The sequence below is a fragment of the Nanorana parkeri genome, unplaced genomic scaffold (assembly GCF_000935625.1).
Source record: "Nanorana parkeri isolate BGI_ZX_2015 unplaced genomic scaffold, ASM93562v1 scaffold520, whole genome shotgun sequence".
Taxonomy (NCBI): Eukaryota; Metazoa; Chordata; class Amphibia; order Anura; family Dicroglossidae; genus Nanorana; species Nanorana parkeri.
This window is the reverse complement of record NW_017306788.1, coordinates 604,097-625,928: the sequence shown is the minus strand read 5'-3', so window position 1 is coordinate 625,928 and position 21,832 is coordinate 604,097. Positions and strand designations below refer to the sequence as shown.

General features: G+C 39.3%; 1 protein-coding gene across 1 annotated transcript in view; it reads left to right on the top strand.

Moving 5' to 3' along the window:
* BMT2 (base methyltransferase of 25S rRNA 2 homolog) overlaps window positions 1–14,651 on the top strand; it is a 26,902-nt gene extending 12,251 nt beyond the window's left edge. The window contains exons 2-5 of the mRNA XM_018561379.1: window positions 5,094–5,235; window positions 10,259–10,411; window positions 12,433–12,544; window positions 13,359–14,651. Coding sequence (XP_018416881.1) covers window positions 5,094–5,235; window positions 10,259–10,411; window positions 12,433–12,544; window positions 13,359–13,985 — 1,034 coding nt within the window. The 3' untranslated portion in view covers window positions 13,986–14,651. The remainder of the gene's footprint in view (window positions 1–5,093; window positions 5,236–10,258; window positions 10,412–12,432; window positions 12,545–13,358) is intronic.
* The last annotated feature ends 7,181 nt before the right edge of the window (window positions 14,652–21,832 follow it).

Sequence of the window (21,832 nt, the reverse complement as noted above, 5' to 3'; positions counted from 1 at the left end):
CGATTTTATATTTGTTACATGTTTGCATTCACATAGCATAAGCTAAAACAAAATATAAAAAATGATACTTGCAGTTAAAATTGCTTTAACTTGGGTTAGGTTTTTAAGGGTTAACATTTCTTTTAGCTTCTATTTCTTTGAAACGTTAGGACAGGCTGTGAGGGGTGACGGGTCTGAGGTGGATTGTATGTTAATGAAGCTTATCAGATAAACGCAATTCTCTAATTTCGGTCCCAAGTATTTCTATAAGGACACAGAGCTCAGAAAAACCTGGAATCAGCCATCTTGCCTGATTTTAACAAAACATCTAAAAAGTAATTATGTAATATATATTTTTTTTAAAGTTAATTTTTAGTATGCTGTTTGAGCAGGAACACATAATGAACAAATAGAGGGGTTTTCTCAAATTTGACTGTGAAAGTGGAAATACAGTTTAAGTTGCAGACTGGTTGAAGGTGTACTGTTATCCTGGTATAACATCGGCATTGTAATAGGAATACATACGAGAGTTGTTTTTTGGTAATGCAATTAAAGCTTACTTGAAAAACAAACCCTTTTACGCATTGAGTGCTGCCTTCTTTCAAAAGCTTCCTGGATTTCCAGTATGCTTTGCATCTCTTTTTTTCCTGCTGCTTGATGTAATGCAGTTTTGATTTTTGAAGACTACATATCCCACCATGCATTGCCTCCAGCAAGCAATGAAAATGATGCATTGTTTAGCAGTTGAGTTGTAGTTCAGAAGGCAGGCTTGTGAGGGTTGTGATAACAGAGAAGTGAATATTTACAGAGCTGAGTTAAATTGTGTCGGTGTACATCCTATGGACATCTTTAATAAGTAAGTTTACAAAATTCTAGATGGGTGTGGTTATTTGGTGTGGGATAGAACGTATGGAAATTTAATATAGAAATACATTATTTTTAGTTTTTGATCATAGATACTCTTTAAATGTAACTCACTGAACGTTGTCTGCACCTGCACTTAACTTTTAAACTTTTTCCAAGAAGAACAACAGATTTCCTGCCCTTTCCACCTCTTCCAGCTCCTTACTGGTCATTTAAAATTTTGTAGGATTCTGTGACCAAACTAGCATAGGAACTGTTGGGATAAGGAGATTATGACCCTTAACGGAGTCCTTGGCGTAACCTTAAATGTTGACCGTCTTGCCTGTATTCCTGCCATCATGATACCACTGATGAATGTGCCTCTATGGCAGGTTCCAGATCGTTATTTGCTGCTCGTAGGATCAAATGGATGTCGGCAGTTCCACCCTTAATAGAGAAATGGCTATGTGAACTCAACAGGCCTATTTCCTATTTAAAAAAAACATAGCTACTCACTATGTAATACAATGTGTAAGTTTGACTCCATGGTCTACTCTAGATGGCTGGGGACAGTGGGCTCTGGAAACATCTGACATGGAAAGGTTCTTTTGTCTTGTACTTATGCATGTAATGTTCAGTATATACACCAATGTATACCATTATCTACTGCATATTATTGGAATACTCTTGACTTTGGAAATACCTGAGCTGTATATGTGTCATTTTGCACCCGTCTATGTAATTTTTTAACAGAAATTTTTTTCTGATTTCAACATATTTAAAATAGTTTGAGCATAAAAATGAAAGCTTTGTTTTAAAGTCCCTCTTCACAATCATGTGGTATTCCTTCATGCATTTTCTATTAAAATCAATGTAAACGCATAACACATGTTTTATTGTACATTAAGGAAAACCTTGAGGCTTCGTAACGCATGTTTACCTTCTTGCTGCTGCAGCCATTTGCAATACCGCAGGGCTGGACAAATCCCAGGAGCCAGGTAGCCAATGCAGCTGGCATCTAACTTTTGAGGTTTTCTCTCATTGTTGTCAATGGAGCTGGCATCTAATAGAAAAATGGCTTCTGGCTCCTGAATTCCATATTCATTTGTCCACCCCGCCATATGGCGGCAGCAGAAGTGCCCTGTAAGCAGACACTGTTTGCAGCACGCCACTGCATGGAGTTCTTTAATCGAGATTTGTTGCCAAGTTCGGGTTTGCAGAAGTTCCAGCAAATCAAACCTGATCGGATTTGCTCACCCCAGGTTATCACCTCATAAGATTTTTGGAAAAAGCAACTGGTATTTTTTGCACTTTTCAAACATATGACAAAACACTAGTTGTGAAGGGGAATTGAACTTACCAATAGGCTGGCTTGGAATGTGGAAGTTAACAGGACTAAAGGTGGTCATACATTAGTTGATTTTCGTTTCTGCCACAAACTCTCGTTCAATTATAGCTTGAATACCCCATCAAGCATGGTCAAATGTCGATTTCGGAAATCGTTTGTTAGCCATGCTAACCAACCAATTTTTGACGAACGACAGAAATAATTTCCTTTTGAGCATGTGCTGTGTTATTGCTGAGATTTTTGACAAAAGTATTCCAGAATCCTGCTGCACTCCTTACCGGGTATCCCTGTCAGCGTAGGTGCTCGAAGTGACCGCAGTCCCCTTCATCAAGCCTTATAAAGGGGACACTGTGTGGTCCCGAAACATTGCTATTTGTTTTGACATGAAGCATCAATAAACAGATGTGTTCTTCACTTCAATATGGTGTGCTGGTGACATCTTTAACAAGTTTTGAGAAACTAAAACCCCACATTGATTTTTCATTCAATCAGCGAGAAATTTTCCAACCCATCACAATATCTAAAAAGAAAATTGGTGATGTACCATCAACTGTTCAAATTCCATTCAAAAGGCCGTTCGTGTATGATTTCTGACCAAAGGTCTACGAGTGTATGGGCACCTTAAGTTGAACTGTTCCGGTAAAAGTTGAGATTTACCCGTCAGTTCAGCTGCCTTTATATTTGGCTCTGATGATTGTTTTGACATGGAGCTTTCACTGACATTAACCTCTGCTTATGCATTTTTTCATCATATGTTCAGCTTGATTTATCCAGGAGTGCTTCACTTTAAATGTCAAGCAAATTTTTCACACGTCATCCAGAAATGTTTGCTAATTGATTTCATTTTGTGCGGCCTGTGGTTTAGCTGTATTATTCCATGGAGCAGTACTCTGAACATTAGCCTGTAAGATAAGGTTTATTATCTTTTTGTTTTGCGTATTCATTTGAAAGCATCTGTGTTTGTAATTTGGCAGCTATTTTAGTATTATCCATGCATCGCTGACTGCATTAATTAGTCATTTGCAAAGCAGTCTGTATCCTGATAAGACAGCAGTCTCTCCTTTGTTGGATTACATTTTGTACTACAGTATCATGTGATGCAAATGTCTGAGTTCTGTATGCAATTCACTGAAACCTAATATTACCACTTCAGCTCTCGCACCTGTATTGGACCAGAGCAATTCTTATATTTCCATGGGCCTGTTTATTTGGTGAAAACTTTGTCATTACTGAAGATAGCAAAATGGTATAACCATACTGGTTCTAGTGAAAAGGGACCAAAGCATTCCAAGGGCCCTCCAAACCAATAAGTGCGTAGCACAGTGATGCCTTCTTAAGACATAAGGTATTCATTTTTCTCGTTCAATCACATATCCCAAATATACTCCTTACTTTAGGACAGTGGGTGGAGCCATTTTATTCACCAGATGCACAGCAAGCAAGAACTGCTGTATAGTGCAAATAAAGCCCATCACGAAGTTCAGTTTGAAATGATAAACAAGTCATTTTCAAGAAGCAATAGCCATTGGCAATTTTAGCTATATTTTTAAATTGATTTAATGGCAGCTTGGTCAAACAACAGTATCAGTGCCAAAAATTCAACTTGTAAATATGTGAGAAAATGTGCTATGAAATGGTAATGTTCTACATTTCTTGCCAGGTCTAGGCTAGATGGTTGTTCCATGGATATCTTTAGATTGGTGATCTACAGATATGGCTGGTGGGGGGAAATTCTATAGTGTGCCCCAAAGCTGAGAGTGACAGTGCTCTGGCAACAGATTGGAGAGGTGTGGGAGCACAGTGAGGGTATAAAGTGCCTGTTTTACCATCTGTTTGTTCTATTTGGTTAATTTATTAATTTTTATAAAGTACTAAAGCCAAAGACCGCAGGGCAGCCAACACATTGAGAAGGTCAGCAATGAAAGCATATAGTGTATGTTTCACTTGGCACATATCACCTTTTAACTAGGCTCTTGTCTTTTGAAGAAAAGGCAAATAAACTGGTGGTGCCAGCACATATCAGCTTCAAAAACCTGCAGATATGGCTAAATGCTGGGCTGTTCTGACAGGCAAAACTCACAGTACTTCCAGGTAGACTTGCAGACATGTCCCGCCCCTTGCAATCCTATTGGCCAATCGCAGTGGTAAGCTGCTTCACTGACCAGTAGAAATGTACTGAAGGCATGACAGGCAAAGCTCCCTCGCTTGCCTACCCTGGGCAAGTATGGTGAAAGTAACAGTATAAAAATAATCGTGCCTTGTTGTACAACTTATGTACAATGTCCGCACCCTTTTAACCAGCATCCCTCGATCAGCTGGTCAAAGAAACCTGCCGGAAAATCTTTTTACAAACCGAACGGGCAGCCAATGAGCTGCCAGCTCTGTTCCGGTGCTGGCCGCTGTCAGAATGCAATGTAAACAGCGGGATTCCTCGATCGGCACACTCGTAGCATTGATGAAGGAATCTGCTTTATTTTTTTTTTCATTCAGCCCGCCGGTTGAACAAGAAAAATAGAGCAGTGTATGGCCAGCAGTAGTTTATTTGTATATTCGTATATAGTCACTTTTCATTTTTACTTGAAGTTTCTGGTTAGGTAAAAGGGTTACATACCGTTTAAGTTGTGTGTCTAGTTAAACAACACAAGCATTACAGCAATCCTGGTTTCCTAGGCTAAAATATAGAATTGTGGCTTCTCTTGAGAGTTCACAGAGCCATTCAGACTGTGCTGTGTGACAGCTTCCCTATGCTCTGATCCTTTAATTACCAAAACATACCCTTAATACTATGTATATACCTGTTTTACGTTCTCTTTCCCTGCAGTATTTGTTAAGATTCCTCATTTAATCAATGTATTCATAGTCAAGTTTGTTGTGTTGGGTTTTTTGTTTTCTTTTGTTTTTAACACTGTTTTCCTTTTTGTAGCTGGTGATTTTGATAAAATATGGAAGGAACATTGCCAAGATGAAGAGAAACTATTTGAATACGCTGCTGCAATGAAAAACTTGGCGGGTAATCATTGGGCTAAGAAGTGTGAAGGAGAAGGCCGCATTGAATGGTGCCTTGGGTAACTATTATTCTGCACATCCTTTAGCACTGATTCTCTCTCAAGAATGTAAATCTCCAATCTTCTGTTATATTACTTTACCTCACAGGAATAGCTTTATTTCTTGGTTTGTTGTGATTCACTTCTATTCTTTTTCTGTCAGGGAACACATGCCTTTAGGTTCTAAGGCCCCAATATAGGTTTTCATATCTCAGATCAGAGCTGATAACTGATACGCTGTCAATTATGACAATCTATGGTTTTCTTTCATGTAATCCTGACAGCACCTTTGACAATCACAAGTGAATCCTAACTGTTATCAACACTGAGCTGAGACAGGAGAATAGGCCTTACAGCATGACAGGGAGTGAATACATGTAAATTAACAACAAAAATAGTAATCCCTGAGCGTAACTACACTATTAACACAGTTCAAGAGTGGATATTGAGATTATTACAGATAAGATGCCTATTGGTGACTGGTTTCCTTGGAGCAACACATTAGATATAAATGTGTTATATCTGAAATTCCATTTTAGATGATGGGGACACTTGACTAATAGCTGCTGCAGTTAAAAAAAAAAGTGTTAGTTGACACACTACAGCGATAATATTTTTGCCCCTCCCTTTTAGATTGTAAGCCCTCAGGGGCAGGGCCCTCCTTACCATCTTGTCTTGAATTGTTTTGTGATTGTAATGTCAAACTGTTGACGCTATATAAATCCTGTATTATAATAATAATCGTAATAGCAAATCAGGTTTATTGGCAAAATTTGCAAACTTTCAGTTGTTTGCAATGAACAAATCAAAAACAAAACTACAAAATGTTTCAAGTGGTTTCCCCAAGTTCAAGTGAAAATTCAACTTTTAATGACTTCTGCAATCTCAAAATTATTCAACCCCTTCATAGCAAACATCTTTACAACTTTGTAGAGCACCCTTTTGCTGTTGACCTGCTGCAAATGAGATGCATAACCAGACACCAGCTTTTGGCAGTGATCCTGAGGAATCATAGCCCATTCCTCATGAGCAATGGCTTCCAGTTCACTAATATTTTTGGATTTGAGTACTGCAACCCCCTTCTTCAAATCTCACCACTGATTTTCTATGGAGTTCAAGTCAGAAGCCGGTGTCTAGCTATGCATCTCATTTGCAGCAGGTCATAACAGCAAAAGGGTGCTCTACGAAGTTGTAAAGATGTTTGCTATGAAGGAGTTGAATCATTTTGAGACTGCAGAAGTCATTAAAAGTTGAATTTTCACTTGAACTTGGGGAAACCACTTGAAACATTTTGTAGTTTTGTTTTTGATTTGTTCATTGCAAACAACTGAAAGTTTGCCAATTTTGCCAATAAACCTGATTTGCTATTATGATTATTATTATTGTTATAATACAGGATTTATATAGCGTCAACCGTTTGAGCAGCGCTTTACAATATAAGGAAGACATTACAATCGCAAAACAATTCAAGACAAGATGGTAAGGAGGGCCCTGCCCGTGAGGGCTTACAATCTAAAAGGGAGGGGCAAGTGATACATGAGGAGGTAGCTGTGTGGGGATGAATTGTTTGAGAACGTGATGGTTCAGTGGTTAGGTTGAGGTGAGATAGGCTTCCCTGAAGAGATGAGTTTTAAGGGATCGCCTAAAGACAGTCAAGGTGGGAGATAGACGGACAGGTTGGGGTAAAGAGTTCCAGAGGATGGGAGAGACTCTAATGAAGTCCTGGAGGCGAACATGGGAGGAGTTGACAAGGGAGCTGGAAAGCAGGAGGTCTTGAGGAGGGGATGGTTAGGGTGATACTTTGAGACAAGGTTTGAGATATAGCCGGGGGCAGAGTTGTGGATGGCTTTATAAGTGATTTGTTAATATTTTGAAGTTTATCCTCTGGGCTATTGGAAGCCAGTGCAGGGATTGACAGAGGGGGGATGCAGACACTGAGCGGTTGGTTAGGTGAATGAGTCTAGCAGCAGCATTCATGATAGACTGAAGGGGGGATAGCCTGTGTAATGGAAGGCCAATGAGGAGGGAGTTGCAATAGTCAAGACGGAAGATAACAAGGGAGTGGATGAGTAATTTAGCGGTTTCATTGGTGTGGAAGGGGCGTATTTTGGAGATGTTAGGAAGGTGAAGGTGGCAGGATTTGAATAGTGATTGGATGTGGGGAAGAAAGGTGAGGTCCGTGTCAAGGATGACACCTAGCACCTTTGGCATGAGGGATGGATGAGTGTGTTATCAATGTCAATGGAAAAGTTTGGGGAAGATGCATGAGGAAGAGGAAATATCAAGAGCTCAGTTTTTGAAAGGTTGAGTTTTAAGAATTGTTGCGACATCCAGACCGATATGTCAGTTAGTAGATTAATGACACGCAAGGACACTGAGGGGGTGAGTTGTGGAGTAGAAATATATATTTGAGTGTCATCGGCATAGAGATGGTATTGGAAGCCATGTGAGGTTATTAACTGACCAAGAGAGGTGGTGTAGATAGAGAAGAAAAGGGGTCCAAGGACAGAGCTTTGGGGGACCCCTACAGAAAGAGGAAGAGAGGAGTTAGATTTGTAGGTGACACTAAAGGAGCACTTGGTTAGTTAGGAGGAGAACCATGAGAGAGCAGAATCTTGAAGGCCAAGCGAGTGGAGTTTTTTGAGGAGGAGCAGGTGGTCCACAGTGCCAAAAGCAGCAGGAAGGTCTAATGGCAAGAATAAGGAATAGTGGCCATTGTTTTTAGCAGTTAGTAGGTCATTGGTGAGTTTTAGGAGGGCGGTTTCAGTGGAGTGTACGGGGCACAAGCCGGATAGTAAGGGGTCCAAAACGTTGTTATTAGTGAGGTGGCGACTCGGAAGGTTGTAGATAAGGTGTTCTATGAGTTTGGAGGTGAATGGGAGTAAGGAGATTGGTCTGAGATTGTTGAGGTTGGTAGGGTCCAGTGAGGGTTTTTTGGGTATTGGGGTGACCAGCACATGTTTTAGAGGGGAAGGAAAGATGCCTGTAGAGAGTGAAAGATTGAAAATGTGAGTAAGAGAGTGTAGGATAGAGCAAGAGGGTGACTGAAGTAGTGTTGAGGGAACAGTGTCCAGGGGGCAAGTGCTGGTGGGTGGGTGTCAGAGAGAAGCTTTGTTACCTCCTCTGTGGTTAAAAGAGGAAAGTAACACGTATGATGGTGGGTCTGGTACATTAATAGGGGAAGATGACTGGACAGTGGCAATCTGATCCCGAATTGTATCTATTTTGTTTTTTAAATGAATGGCAATGGGGGTTAAATAATTTTTATAACTGTTCCTAATGTATGGTAAACTCAAGAAATGCTTCTCTCCTACCTGCAGTTGACCGATTACCTAATTTCCCCAAATCTCTCCCCTTAAGTCTAGGTACAGTCACTTGACAGCTTAATTGCTTAGTAATGGTAACAGTACCTTTTAAAAACATTGCATTGATAATGTATATTGTTTCAGTTCACTTTAACAAATGCTGAACGTAAAACATTCCACATCCTTTTTTCTTCCTTCACCAACTATTTGCGAAAGCACCATTGTCTAAATGGGAACTACGCTTTACAAGAGTTTCAGACCTGGTCAACGTTTCTTGTTACAGCAAGGCTGTTGCAGCACAGATCAAGGCACACAGATGTATATAAATGTGCCTGTCTTTTATAAAATCTTAGTTGCATCTCAATCATTTAAAATTTGAATGATCTTAGTGTTTTCTAAGACCTAAAAGAAAACGTCATTCCTTTTTTTTTGTAATGGGTTTGAGGGTATATATGTGTATCTCACTTTATAGCATTGTCACTCTGTTGCCCTGATGAAGGGACCCTGCATGGCCTCGAAACGTTAGTTATGTGACGCTAGATTTCAAATAAATGAACGCTAAGATTTGAACAGTATTTCCTGAGTGCTGATGATCATCCATTTTCTTGTACTTGAACATGCGCAGCACCATCCGTCCTCATCACTGCAAGCACCATATTGACACCTTGGTCTAGATGCTGTAAGGAATGCAGGAGATGCATCTGTACGAATCATTCAAAAAAGGGACTTTTTCCAAAGCATCCAGCAAAGCTTAAAAAAAATAAAAATGAAAGAAATGTTATGGGCGTTAAAAGTTCATTACTCCCTGTGAAATTTATGCAAATAAGTCACTCTGAAGGGAGAAATGTCTTCTGGGTAAATACCATTGATGAAAGGAAGGATGTGATTGATTGCTGTGGGCAATACAGACACATTTCTCTCCATTAGCTATTATCAATCAGTCACACACAGTTATCTCATGTAAATGTATTTACAGACTTTATTTTTAAGCATGGCAGTGAGCAAACCATAAGAACCTTTTCAGATTTACCTTTCACTGGATTGCCCACAGAAAACTAGTTGCTATGGTTTACTGCGTTGTGTACCAATATTGATTTTTCTTTGCACTGATGAGTAGGCATGCATAGCAAAATCCCTAGTTTGGGGTTTTTTTGGGGGAAGGGGTTTAAATAATGTACTTTTCATGTGTTTTAGAAGTCTCCAGGATCCATCTGGGGAGGTGGACAACACTTTCAAAGATACATGCAGTCAGTTTTAGGTGCCTGCTTATTAGTCCTTGGACAGATTTGTTCCCAGTTTTTTTTTGTCAAATTAGGTACCTCGGCTTATATTCGGGACGGCTTATACTCGAGTATATACGGTATCTTCCTGATATGCCTGGTATACAGACCTGGGGTGCTCACACCAATACATTTATTCCCCTAAAATGCCAACCATTGGACCTTTTACATGGCCCATTTATAATGATCGCAAAATTAATGAAATCTGTGAAATCACTTTGCATTTATCAGGCTGCTTATAGCCACCCTGAGAATGTGTTAACATATGTGTGCTGAAAACTGTACGTCATTCTATCCAGAAAAAAAAAAATTGCTGGAGGTCCACTTTTTATGTGCTGTTCAGTCCAGTTTCCGCTGCACTAAATATTTGTTGTGCTGTTAAATACAGCAGTGTTTTTATAAGAACTTTTTATTTGAAGAGAATGATCAGACTAAACAAATGTAATATTGTCTTTATAGTGTTTGTCAAGAATATTTCTTCAATGGAGGAAAGAGAAAAGCGATTGAGAAAGATGCAAGAAGAGCAGCCTTAAACAATCATCAGTTTGCTGCTTGTGAACAAATGCTTGCTTCTGGGCTCAGCATTTCAAATGGCAACACAGCAAATCAAGAGTAAGTATGTTTACATGTTCAATCTCACCAAAAATAAAAAAAATCAATAATCATTACAGCAGGAGAAAAGAGGATCCAAAAAGCCTCCACCAGTTATATATATTTACAAATTTAATAAAGAAATGAATACATGTATACCCATGGATTGGATTGTTTACATTAAATATGTGAGCACCATAATAGGAGTACAAATTCCCTTTAAAAAAGATGTTATGTAGCTCCAATACTTTTGAGTGAATAATGCATGCTGGTGTGCTGGAATAACATTGAACATCTATCTGTTTAATATGGAATACACACAGTAAATTGGAGCACTTGTTTCTGCTTGACTACTTGTGGACAGATAAATTGTAAATCTCTTCATGCCAGATGTTTGCATTTTTTTTTACTTCTAAAAATAGACACACAGACACTGTGACAAACATGTGTTCTACTATTATACACCGTTCTATTTTAAAGCTATTTGAAAAGACATTTGTCCCCCTATTGGCAACCATTACATATGTTTAATTCATGCATTTTATTATGGACATTTCTATATGCTGCTGTGCCAAATTGCTCTCCACATACCTTAGCACACAGATGGGTCAGTTACCATCAGTTTGTGTAGCACTGGAATTTGAAACTTGGTAAATAGTAAAGGGACACTAATCCTTTTTTCTTGTTTGTTTGTTTTTTTTCAGTTGGAAACCAGGATATACTAGTTGCTCTACCCCCACCTTCTGACATGTGTTAGTGTTAGGTCCCCCCTTCTTTCTTTCACATTCTTAGTACAATGCCTTAACATTCATCTTCCTCTCTCCCCCATGTAGCCTAGGGAGGATAGATTATCTACAGCTTAGCTGAGATGGTCACACACAAAATAGTGGCGGGCATAGCACTGTGACAGAAAAATATTTACAGCGCATAGCCATCACTGCCACCATTTTGTTGTAGGCAATGGTTGGGAGAATCATGCCCAGCAGCAGTCCATGCACAGCACTTCTTGCATTGATATTGGTGCTGCCTGTCCTTCTAAAACACTTTGCCGCCCCCCCAGGAACTCTAATAAGAATCCCATGTTCTGCACAGTATTAATTGTAGATATTAGGGGGTGATTCACAGCTTTTGGGGCCCTCTTGAAAAGCCCTGCCCAAATTCATAGAAGCTGGGCGACCATATTACCAACGCATTATGTCACAATGGCTGTGACAAATTCATAAAGAAACACCACTGTTTTGGGGAAAAGGAAACTGGCGGTAAATGAGACCTAGTTTATCGGGGCATTGCTTGGTCCCTCAGGTTACCCCACATCATGGTTGCTAGGACGTTGGTGGGCAGGCTGCCTCTGTGTCTTGGCGACCAATCATGCTGTGCGGCTAAGCATCACTGGTTGCTAGGATGCTGTTGGCTGCACAGCATCCTTGGTTGCCCAGACGGAGAGGGCCGGCAGTCTGTGTCCTAGCAAAGATGCAATATCTTTAGCACATTTTGCCAATTCTCACACAGCTTTGTATATGAATGTACATGTTTCTGACATGTACATTTAATTCCAGAGATTGATTTTGTGTAAGATCTCAATCGTCAAGGTAAAATATTATTTGGGACAACAGGTAATGCATCCTCATTTCAATGTGAATACATAAGGAGTATGTATTTTTAATGTTTGTGATTCTGCCTTAAATAATGAAGCAAATTGATTAGGCCCGGCACTGCATAACTGTTACAATCTGACAGTATGCCCAAAGGAGATTATAGTAAGATGAATGGCCAGTTTAAGGTTATACATTTATTTTGGGTAGAAGATGTTGTACACGAGGTCTGTAAGTGAATATTTCCTCTTCTAGTCAGTTGAATATGAAGTTCCTGTTCTCTAAACAACGTGGCAAAAATTATAACCGATGGTACACTGTAGTATTATCTGTAAAATATGCTTTGGAAAATAAAGTAGCAAAATTCTGATGTGTAAAGTAATCACTGGGTCATCTGAAGTGTTTTTTTTTCCTGTAAAGTTACCCGTTTTTTATAATTTTTCCAAACAGATTTCACCTTCCTGGGAAGATCAGACTACTTGACGTAGGAAGCTGCTATAATCCGTTTGTAAAATATGAAGATTTTCTGGCTGTTGGTATCGATATTGTGCCTGCTGTTGAGGTAATAACTAATGTCAGAGTTTAGATGACCCTTCCTAACCCTCTGTGTATAAATAAAATAAAACTCCCTTTGTTGGTTACAAATGCATCCAAACAATGTGGTGTGCCATAATAGTGTATGGTGTACATCATAAAAATGGTGTACATCATAAAAATGAATGTGGAGTGCAGTAATATTGCACATCATAAAATAATGTGGAGTAATATTGTACATCATATAATAATGTGGAGTAATATTGTACATCATATAATAATGTGGAGTAATATTGTACATCATATAATAATGTGGAGTGTTTTGACATACATTTTAACTAGGGATGCACCGAAACTAGTATCGATATCGGTGCCGATTCCGAGTATTTGGGCGAGTACTCGTAAGCGCCCAAATGCTCCGATGCCTAGCACAAGTACTTCCGTTATCAGGAAGCCGGGCAGCTCGTCATTACACGCTGCCCGGTTTCACGATTGGCCGGGAAGGGACTCCACTGAATTCTCCAGAATGTCTGGTTTATGTTGAAGGATTATTTTCTGTGAACAGAAATGCACATTATGTATTTTTACATGTTGTGCTGTGTTTTGGAAGTATTGGCCATGATTTGAATGGCAAAATGCAGCACAATACATGCAAAAGGCATTGTAAAGGCCTTGTTCTTACTGAGGTCCTGTGTCACACTGGACTGGAAACTTTAGTAACAGTAACTTCCTATACCTGTCATATGAAACTCAGCAAAATGCATAACAAAGCAGGCAGTGAGGACAAATATATGCCTTGGTATAATTTTTAATTCTCTTTTTCCCCCCCTTAAATTGATTAGACCGTTTACAAATGTGACTTCCTGAACTTGCAAATCCAGAGGCCGCTTCAGCTTGCACCTGATGCTATCGAGGCCTTCCTGAGGCAAATGAAAAATCCTATAGATCACCTACCTTCTGAACTGTTCCATGTAGTTGTCTTTTCCCTACTCCTGTCTTATTTCCCATCACGATACCAGCGATGGATTTGCTGTAAGAAAGCTCATGAACTACTTGCACTGAATGGCTTGCTGCTCATTATTACCCCAGATTCTTCTCATCAAAATCGTCATGCAATGATGATGAAGAGCTGGAAAATTGCCATTGAATCTCTTGGTTTCAAGCGTATGACCTACTCCAAATTTTCCCACATGCATCTCATGGCATTTAGAAAAACCTCACTAAAAACCACAAGTGATCTGATTACAAGGAACTATCCAGATATGCTTTATATCCCTCAAGACTTCAATTATGTTGGAGAAGAGGAATACTCCAACCCTTTGTGTGCCAGATCTGACCTGGAAGATGAACAGTTAGCATACACATTCTCCGAGCTGCCAGACACTCCTTACGATTCCGACTCTGGAGAGAGTCAGACCAGCTCAATGTCTTTCTACGAGTTTGAGGATCCCATTCTCCTCCTAAGCTAAACTAGTCCTAATATTTCCAATGCCGATATGGCTGTATTGCCAATAGCAGGATACAGACTTGAACCAGAAAATAAAACGTTTACAAAGTTTGCTATTTTCTTACTCCTGTAATTTTAGACATTTTTACTGCTGTGGAAAAGCTGGATGATACTTTGTAGTAACAGTTTAACAGTTCTGGTTTGTTTTTTTTCCCCCCTCTTCAAGGTACGAACGGTCTAGAATTCATCTTTTGAGTAGTGTTGATGACTAGTATTTTTATTACAAAAACATTTTGAATCCTTTTTTTGTTTGTTTTTCTTGCACCATTCTATTTGGACATTTTATGTGCACTACTCAGTTTTGGAGTAATAGCAATATTTTGTCTATTCTTTGGGTAATGCCTTTTGATGGAAGGAAATTCCGCAATATCAAAAACCATGTTCCTTTTTTTTCCTACACAATAACTTGTGTTAGTTTCTAACAGTAATAATAATAATATTGCACAATTAATAACTAACAGTTTTTGGGAGAAGTATATTGCACATAAGGTTTTATCATCTGTTATGTACATGTGATTTATTTTTTTTCCATCTTAATACCTCGTTATGAGATTTTGCACTGAACATAGGTTGGCCTGTTCTTCTAAGCTAAATAACTTATTCATTTTATTCTTGGTATGGTTTTTAGTTTTTTGGGGGGGGTTTTTTGTTTTGTTTTTTTTCCCCTCCGTTAAAGTACATGTGGAGAACAAATATTGTAAATGCTTAATATTTCTCGGTATGAAAATGTCAAGTATCACAATCCAGATATATTTCAAATCACTTTATTTTGTTTATGCCAGTATTATGCTTTGCAGAAATGTTTGTCTTCCTAATAAAACTGTAGGCCATGAAAAACATTTGTAATGTGGTTGTCAGCACTCGCCTCTCTTCCCCTCTGCTATGGAATGTACCTCGGCGTCCCCACATCTAATGCAAGTCTATATAACATGATGATGTAATCGGTCTTTAGACCACCTGAGCCCAGTAGAGAAGAGGTTGCAAGGACTGCTCTAGCAACCCAGAGGGATTGAGGATCAGGGGAGTATATTTGTATTGAGTCCCCTAGACAAAACAATCACTTAACCCTTTTGTTTTTTGTTTGCCCAGTGTTCTTTATGACAGAATGGGCTCCATTATCTCATGATTTTCACATTGTACTTTACAAAGTCAAATTCTTAATCTAAGACATAATATCACTATATTATATAATTTAGTGATCATGGCAACAATATTCTACTTGTCGGATGTGTTGGACTTAAAAAGTAATGACGCAAAACTACTGGAAAGTACAGCTAGCGGAAGAGTGTGTAAATCTAGTTTAGTGGCAGAGATACAAGACCAGAGCCATTATAAAGTGACAGCGATATTCGAGGTATTTGGGAGCGCCTGTGACATGGTTGCTCTCAAAAACCGTAGGAACTTATAGATGGCTTTTGTGACCCAGCACATTAGAGCCACCAGTGAATTATGTGCTGCCTTACCATTTAGGGCAGGGATCCTTAACCTTCCTGGCGGTAATCCTGAGTGTGCCTCGGGGTTAATTTTCAGTACCAAAAACGGTAACCCCGAGCCACACTCGGGATTACACTGTGCGTCACTTACCTTGTCCACGAGCCCTGCTGTGTCCTCCGGCCGATGCCGGCATCCGGGTTCAGTCCCTTGCGAGCGCCCGCGCTGCAGGGGGGCAGAACCGCCAGAAGATTTAAAAGTAAAAAATAGAAGAAGAAAAAATGGAACCCCCCCCCACAAAAAAAATAGAAAAAAAAAACTGAGAATCAGACCGCTAGGGAGGTTAAAGGCTAAGAAATGCCAACCTCTATGAAAACCAAGGAAACTGAATCCATTGAGATGTGGAGACCAACCCATACGTTGATTTAAAGGCTGGTGACCCAAGGTGTGTGTTGGCTCAAGCTAAATAAGTCTTTAATGGAAACAGAATTGTCCAGAAATCAGCACATGGTAAAAGCCGGGTAGGTTAAAATTGCAAGAATGCTAGGGCCCTTGAAGGGCTGTAGTGCCAGAGGGAGGAGACCTTTCAGATTGGAATAGGAGTGATGATCCTGCAAAGAATAATCAGACTTTCTAATTAAAGAAAAGACTTCACAAATACTGATTTAATGTTGTACCCAAAGCAGAGCTAGCCTTACATATTTCCAATTATTCTATAATGTGTTGAAGAACATGGAGGTAAAAGTCACCTGCAGTTAACATGAACCTTAAAGAGCATTATAATTGGTTTATGCAGTAGTAGTAAGCTGACATTGCTGTTCCTCCACTTCAGGGACTCATCCTGGGTATTAACAATTTGATTTATTATGTCTGGACGAGGTGGTAGATCTTGTTCAGAAATACATGAGTGCTGGTCAGAATGTTTAGAGCCCACGAGGAATCACCAGTCATAATCGGGCTTAGGTATTCAGTCTTTGTTAGTTTCAGGGTTTGCGGTCCCCTTAAATCTGATAGCTACCCTCACATTTTGTCATTCACATCCTGATCGTACATAATGGTATCGAATAGTAAAGTCCAGATGATGAGAGTTGCATACAACTGCTGGATTAGAGAATCCCTATAAAAAAGGCAAAATCTGGTGTGTTAACTCCAACTTCTTAAGCTTATCATACATAGTCAAGGTCTTGCACATATGTAAAAGAAAGACCAATGATATTATGGTCACTGGCACCTAAGCCCACTACATTTTTATTTTTTTTCCCTCCTGAATCAAGAAAATGTTCCACATATTAGCAGCTAACGGATGATTCAATTCCCTTCTTTAAGCTGATGAGCCCATTCTTAATTTGAAGATTCAATTGCACAGACAATTAAGATCTAAGCTGCCCTCTTCAGGAAAACAATACTTTACATTCAAGCAGCAGCTCATCTAGTTGTCGCTGATCTGAGTACCACGATTTACATACATTTGAAATGCTGCTTTAGTTTAATGTGGACAACATATAGTACAGCTAAAACTGGGAGAGATATGATACATCTTTACGTTTTTCAGCAAGAAACCCTTTTTTTCTCTCCAGTCTAGTCCCAAATGCTTCTGATTTAAAATGGTCTTAAATTTAAAAGGTGAGAAAAGGCTATGTTAAAGTGCATCTAAACCCCCAAAACAAAAATGATATATACTGCAGCTTACTGGTCCATCAATGATGTGGCTGCATTCATTTTTCAGGGTTTTGTTTTTTTTTTACCTTTTCATATATCCTGTAAATAACACACTTCCTGTCCCTAGGTAACTCCATCCATTGTATCCATGGAGGGAGACGTGGTTGCCACTTGGATTTCAAACATATCTGCCTTTCTTCATCTCCATTACATAGGTAATGATGGGATCAGTAGTTTACACAAATACGATACATTGTTTTATTCTTCCAGGTCAGCTCACAGTAAGTGACCAGGTTTTTTATGTAGTTGCTGAATATGTCTCACCAGTCCTAAGATGATACATCTTAGGACTGGTGAGTTAAAATATATTACAATATATTGCATTTTTGTTCTTGGATTTAGATCCGCTTAAAGATAACATTTGAGTAAAGGTTCACTATTAGATCCCATTTATTTTTATCAGCATACCCAATCCTTATGTTAAGTGCATAGAAAGGGTGGCAAACCATTTTAAAGTGTATTTCAACTTTCGCAGGTGAAATTAAAAAAAACCCCACTATATGTTGTGTTCCTAATCAAGCAGCATATCTAAACAAAAATTTCTAGATGGAAAGATTTCCTTTTTAGATATCTATTCAGCAGGCCTTTGACAGCTTCTCTTTCAATTTCAGTAAGTGGAAACTCTTGACTGTCTTAATAGACTAAAGTTGGCTATAAATTCACACTGTAGGGGCCTCTGTTGTCACCCTTCTGCCCGGCATCCCTCAGCTGATCGAAAGAACTGGTTGGAAAATCTTTGACCGAAAAGAGCTTGCAGCCAAAAGCTCTGTTCATGTATCCTGTTCAGCGGCCATTGTTAGAATACAATGCAAAACCGTGGGGGATTCCGCCATCCATGCTTGTAAGTGTTAATAGAGGAATCTGTAAAATTTTGTTTGTTCAGGCTGCAGGTTGAATGAAGAAAGTATAAAGGTGCCCATACACTGCACGATTCTCGTACGAGAATCGCGGGAATTCCTGCGATCTACGAGAATCGTGCAGTGTGAATGAAGACGTACGGTCGCACGTCTTTTGTCTAAGGAGCATGCTAGAAAATCTTACGATCTAAGGAGAACTATGGGGAAAAACACTGACCCCATAGTTCTCCTTTTAAGGTCTTGCGATGGTTGTAAAGTGTATGGCCACCTTTTAACTGTGACAGATTGAGATTGACAGATTAACTGACAGATTGAGCTCCCCCTCATTAACATACAACGAAAGAAGCCAAACTTCTAGATCTTTAACACTTAGTTAGGACAGGTGTTAAAATCTAGTTTGCAGCTGATGAGATCTGCCAGCCTAGTGCAGACAGGGTTAATTACCTTGGACAACAAATCCTTTCTAAAGTTTTACTTCCTAAAAACAAATTGGTGATCAAAGTAGACCCCTTCAAGCTGAACACAAATAACATTTCAGAATGTCTATCATGTAGGAATCTTGAGAAACATTTAATGAATATAAGGTGTTTACTCCCACAATGTTAATTTATATACAATGCGTGAGTTCCAATATGTATCACAAGTCAATGTCAGTACAGAAAACGAGGTTGTCTACCTGTGCAAAAAAAAATTTTTATTCATCTTGGTGGCTTCAGAAGACAGACATTGTCGTGCTTAGGGATACCAAATACCATCCTTGCAGTCCTGAACCTAGTAGTTCTGCTTTTGAATTTGACAAACTCCCGTCTCTGATCAGGACATTTAATTCTGATTGTGTTATAAGATGAGGCTTGCCAGGCATGAATGGTTCAAAATCCGGGTCGCTGTCACTGTCTATCTGGTTGGTGCATTGCCGGATCTTAATCTGTTTTGTCAAAGCTCCTTTTATCGGGTGGCTTCGGTACTGGCACACTATCATGATGTGGCCCTGGTCTCATGGCTGAAAACAGATTGGGGTACTCAAGTTGATTTACATATTTTTAGCAGAGAAACAGGAGACATTAGTCAGACAAAAGTAACAGTCTGTTCTTGTCATTTCATCGGGACAGCAAATTGACTTCCGAGTTCCTCTGAGCCAAGGTCTCTGAATAACAGCACATCTTGCACAAGTGAGGAGCCCATGCCTTGCCCTGAACAACCACAGTAGAGTTCTTAACAAGCCCAGTCATGGTGCCTCTGTAAGACCGAAGTGTATACTTGCCACGAATGTAGCAGAATGTGTCATGACTGTTTCGACATTGGCGAGACATTTCTGATGTCATCAACCGTACTACAACAGCAAGTCTTTAACTGGATTAGACCTTGTAGAGTTGTTACGTTGTGAGCTGCCTTATGCCCTTACAGCAGCATACTCTAAGCCGAAGCAGTCCACAAACGTGCAACCAGCTCTGTGTACAGGCCTGGACCTGTATGAGCTACACAAAGCATCATATAATGCAATTGAAAATGAGTAAGCTTAAAATGTGATAAGCAAATGCAAAAATAATAGAGATTTCAAAAACATAGTATGTGACGTGTTAAATATCACTTTATTTTCACGATTAGCAGCCCAAAATCTATAAGATACCCCCAGAATGTTTAAGCAAACTCTTTGTTGTCCAGTGTTATTGTAAACCTTACCCTACCCACCCCCCTTGCATTTTAGAGGAAAATTAAGTACAGAGAAAAAAACTTTTGTTTGAGTAATGAGCAAATTTTATGTAAGCAGCAATTTTTTTTAAGGTATGCTATGTGAATGAGGAACATGTAACACATATAAAATAGGTGTTATCCCAATTTGGCTGCAAAAGTGGAAATCTTTGAGACTGTAGGCTAATATTTGTTTCTTTTTGATTGATATGCTCCACAGACATAGCTGGCCTCACCATAAAATGAACACACGCATAAGAGTTTAATAATTGGAAAGTATTTGTTTGCTACCACGATCCTGGCTAAATTTAGCGTGGTGTTTGAAAGATTTGTTCCCCCATTTGTATTGGTTGACGTTAACACAAAACAGCTTCTGGTGTTATGCAGCAGTTGTTCTGCCTGAAATGTCTCTCCTACCGAGTATGTAATGAGGGCAATCATTTTTATGCACAGTCTAATGATATCAGACTTTTCTAATTAAGGATGAGCTATCAACCTTTTGTTTTCTGCCCCATTGCCATGGCAACAAAGCTCAGATTTGTAATGTTTTATGGATTTAGATACATAATGCTGTTTTATAATTGGAGGTGACAACTGATATTTTCACACTAGTTTATAAATTGTTTGACCCTTTTGGCTGCTGACAAGGGAATACTACAAAATCTAATGCTACTTGCCAAGACAAAAGGTTTTGAGATCTGCAACCAAGGCAAACCGCATCAGTACCTCTTGATCAGAACTTTAGGGAGACGTCAGATGGGCTCTTTTCGAGTCATAGATGTGCAGAGTTTAAACTGTAACAAACGTATTGAGATTTGTTACAACATAACCTGACAAATGTTACATGCAGCTTTTAGCAGGGCTTTTCTCTCACTCATCACTGTAAATTGTGCTGATAATTGCAGAACTGCAGTTTGCAATACATGATATAAGCCTTATGATTGCAAAGTCTGGGCCTTTTATATTGTGGGTCACCGCCTGCCAAGCAAGCCTCCTAAAGCTAGTAGTTCAAAATGTGGAACTGAATCTGCCTATTCAGCAGTGAATACAAAAGAACAGAATCCATAACAATTTTCCACCACCATATACAGTGAGATTGTTGCCTAATTCAACCATACAGGAAGGAATCCACAAGTACAATAAAGACAACGGGAGGTTTGTTCAAGAAGACACTTACAGCAGTGAAAATACCTTTAGTGTTATGTGCTGCAGTGCATACCCATAAGCCTGAATCTCTTTAATGCTCTGTGATTAAATGTGACTGCCAACCAATCAGTAACTAGCTAATAATAACACTATAACACTACTAGTGATGAGCTGAGCACCCCTGTGTTCGGTTCGAATTTAGAACATGGAAAAAGTTTCAACTCCAACTCAATGCAAGTCTATGGGGCTAGAACTTTGAAAATCAATTGTCCCACATTTTGAAGCCTTATATGCAAGTTATTGGACATAAAAAGGGTATGGGGATTCGGGAACTGCCCTGGGAGACATGTATCAATGAAAAAAAAATCTTTTAAAAAATACAGTTTTTAAAGGAGCAGTGATTTTATCGTCACTTAGAGGGAAACCGTATCAATGAAAAAGTTATTTAAATATTGCTGGGGGGGGGGGGGCCCTTAAACTGCATGTAAAGTGGCAAATCTGTACAATGTTTCGAACCTGCTGCAGCAAAAATGACATTTATAAAGGAGGGGAAAAAAGCGTGCAGTTCCCCCTCCCAAACAATACCAGATCCTTTTTGTCTGGTAGGAATATTAGGAGGGACCCCATTTTAAAAAACAAACAAAAGTGCATGGGGTTCCCCCTCAAAGTCATACCAGGCCCTTAAGGTCTGGTAGGAATTTTAATGAGTAACAGGGGAAAGACATGGGGTCCCCCCTAAAATTCCATACCAGACCATTGATCCGAGCACAGGCCTGGCAGGGCAGGAAAAGGAGGGGGCGAGCAAGTCTGCTGAAGCCTGCGATTGTGAACTGATGAATGATCTTTCATTCAATAGATCCTCCTGTGACGACACAGTAATCAGTTTTATGAGTTAAATGTGTATTGGTGTTGAGTTATGTTTGAGTGCGTTATACTGTGTAACCTGGTTATGAAAAGACTATCAGCC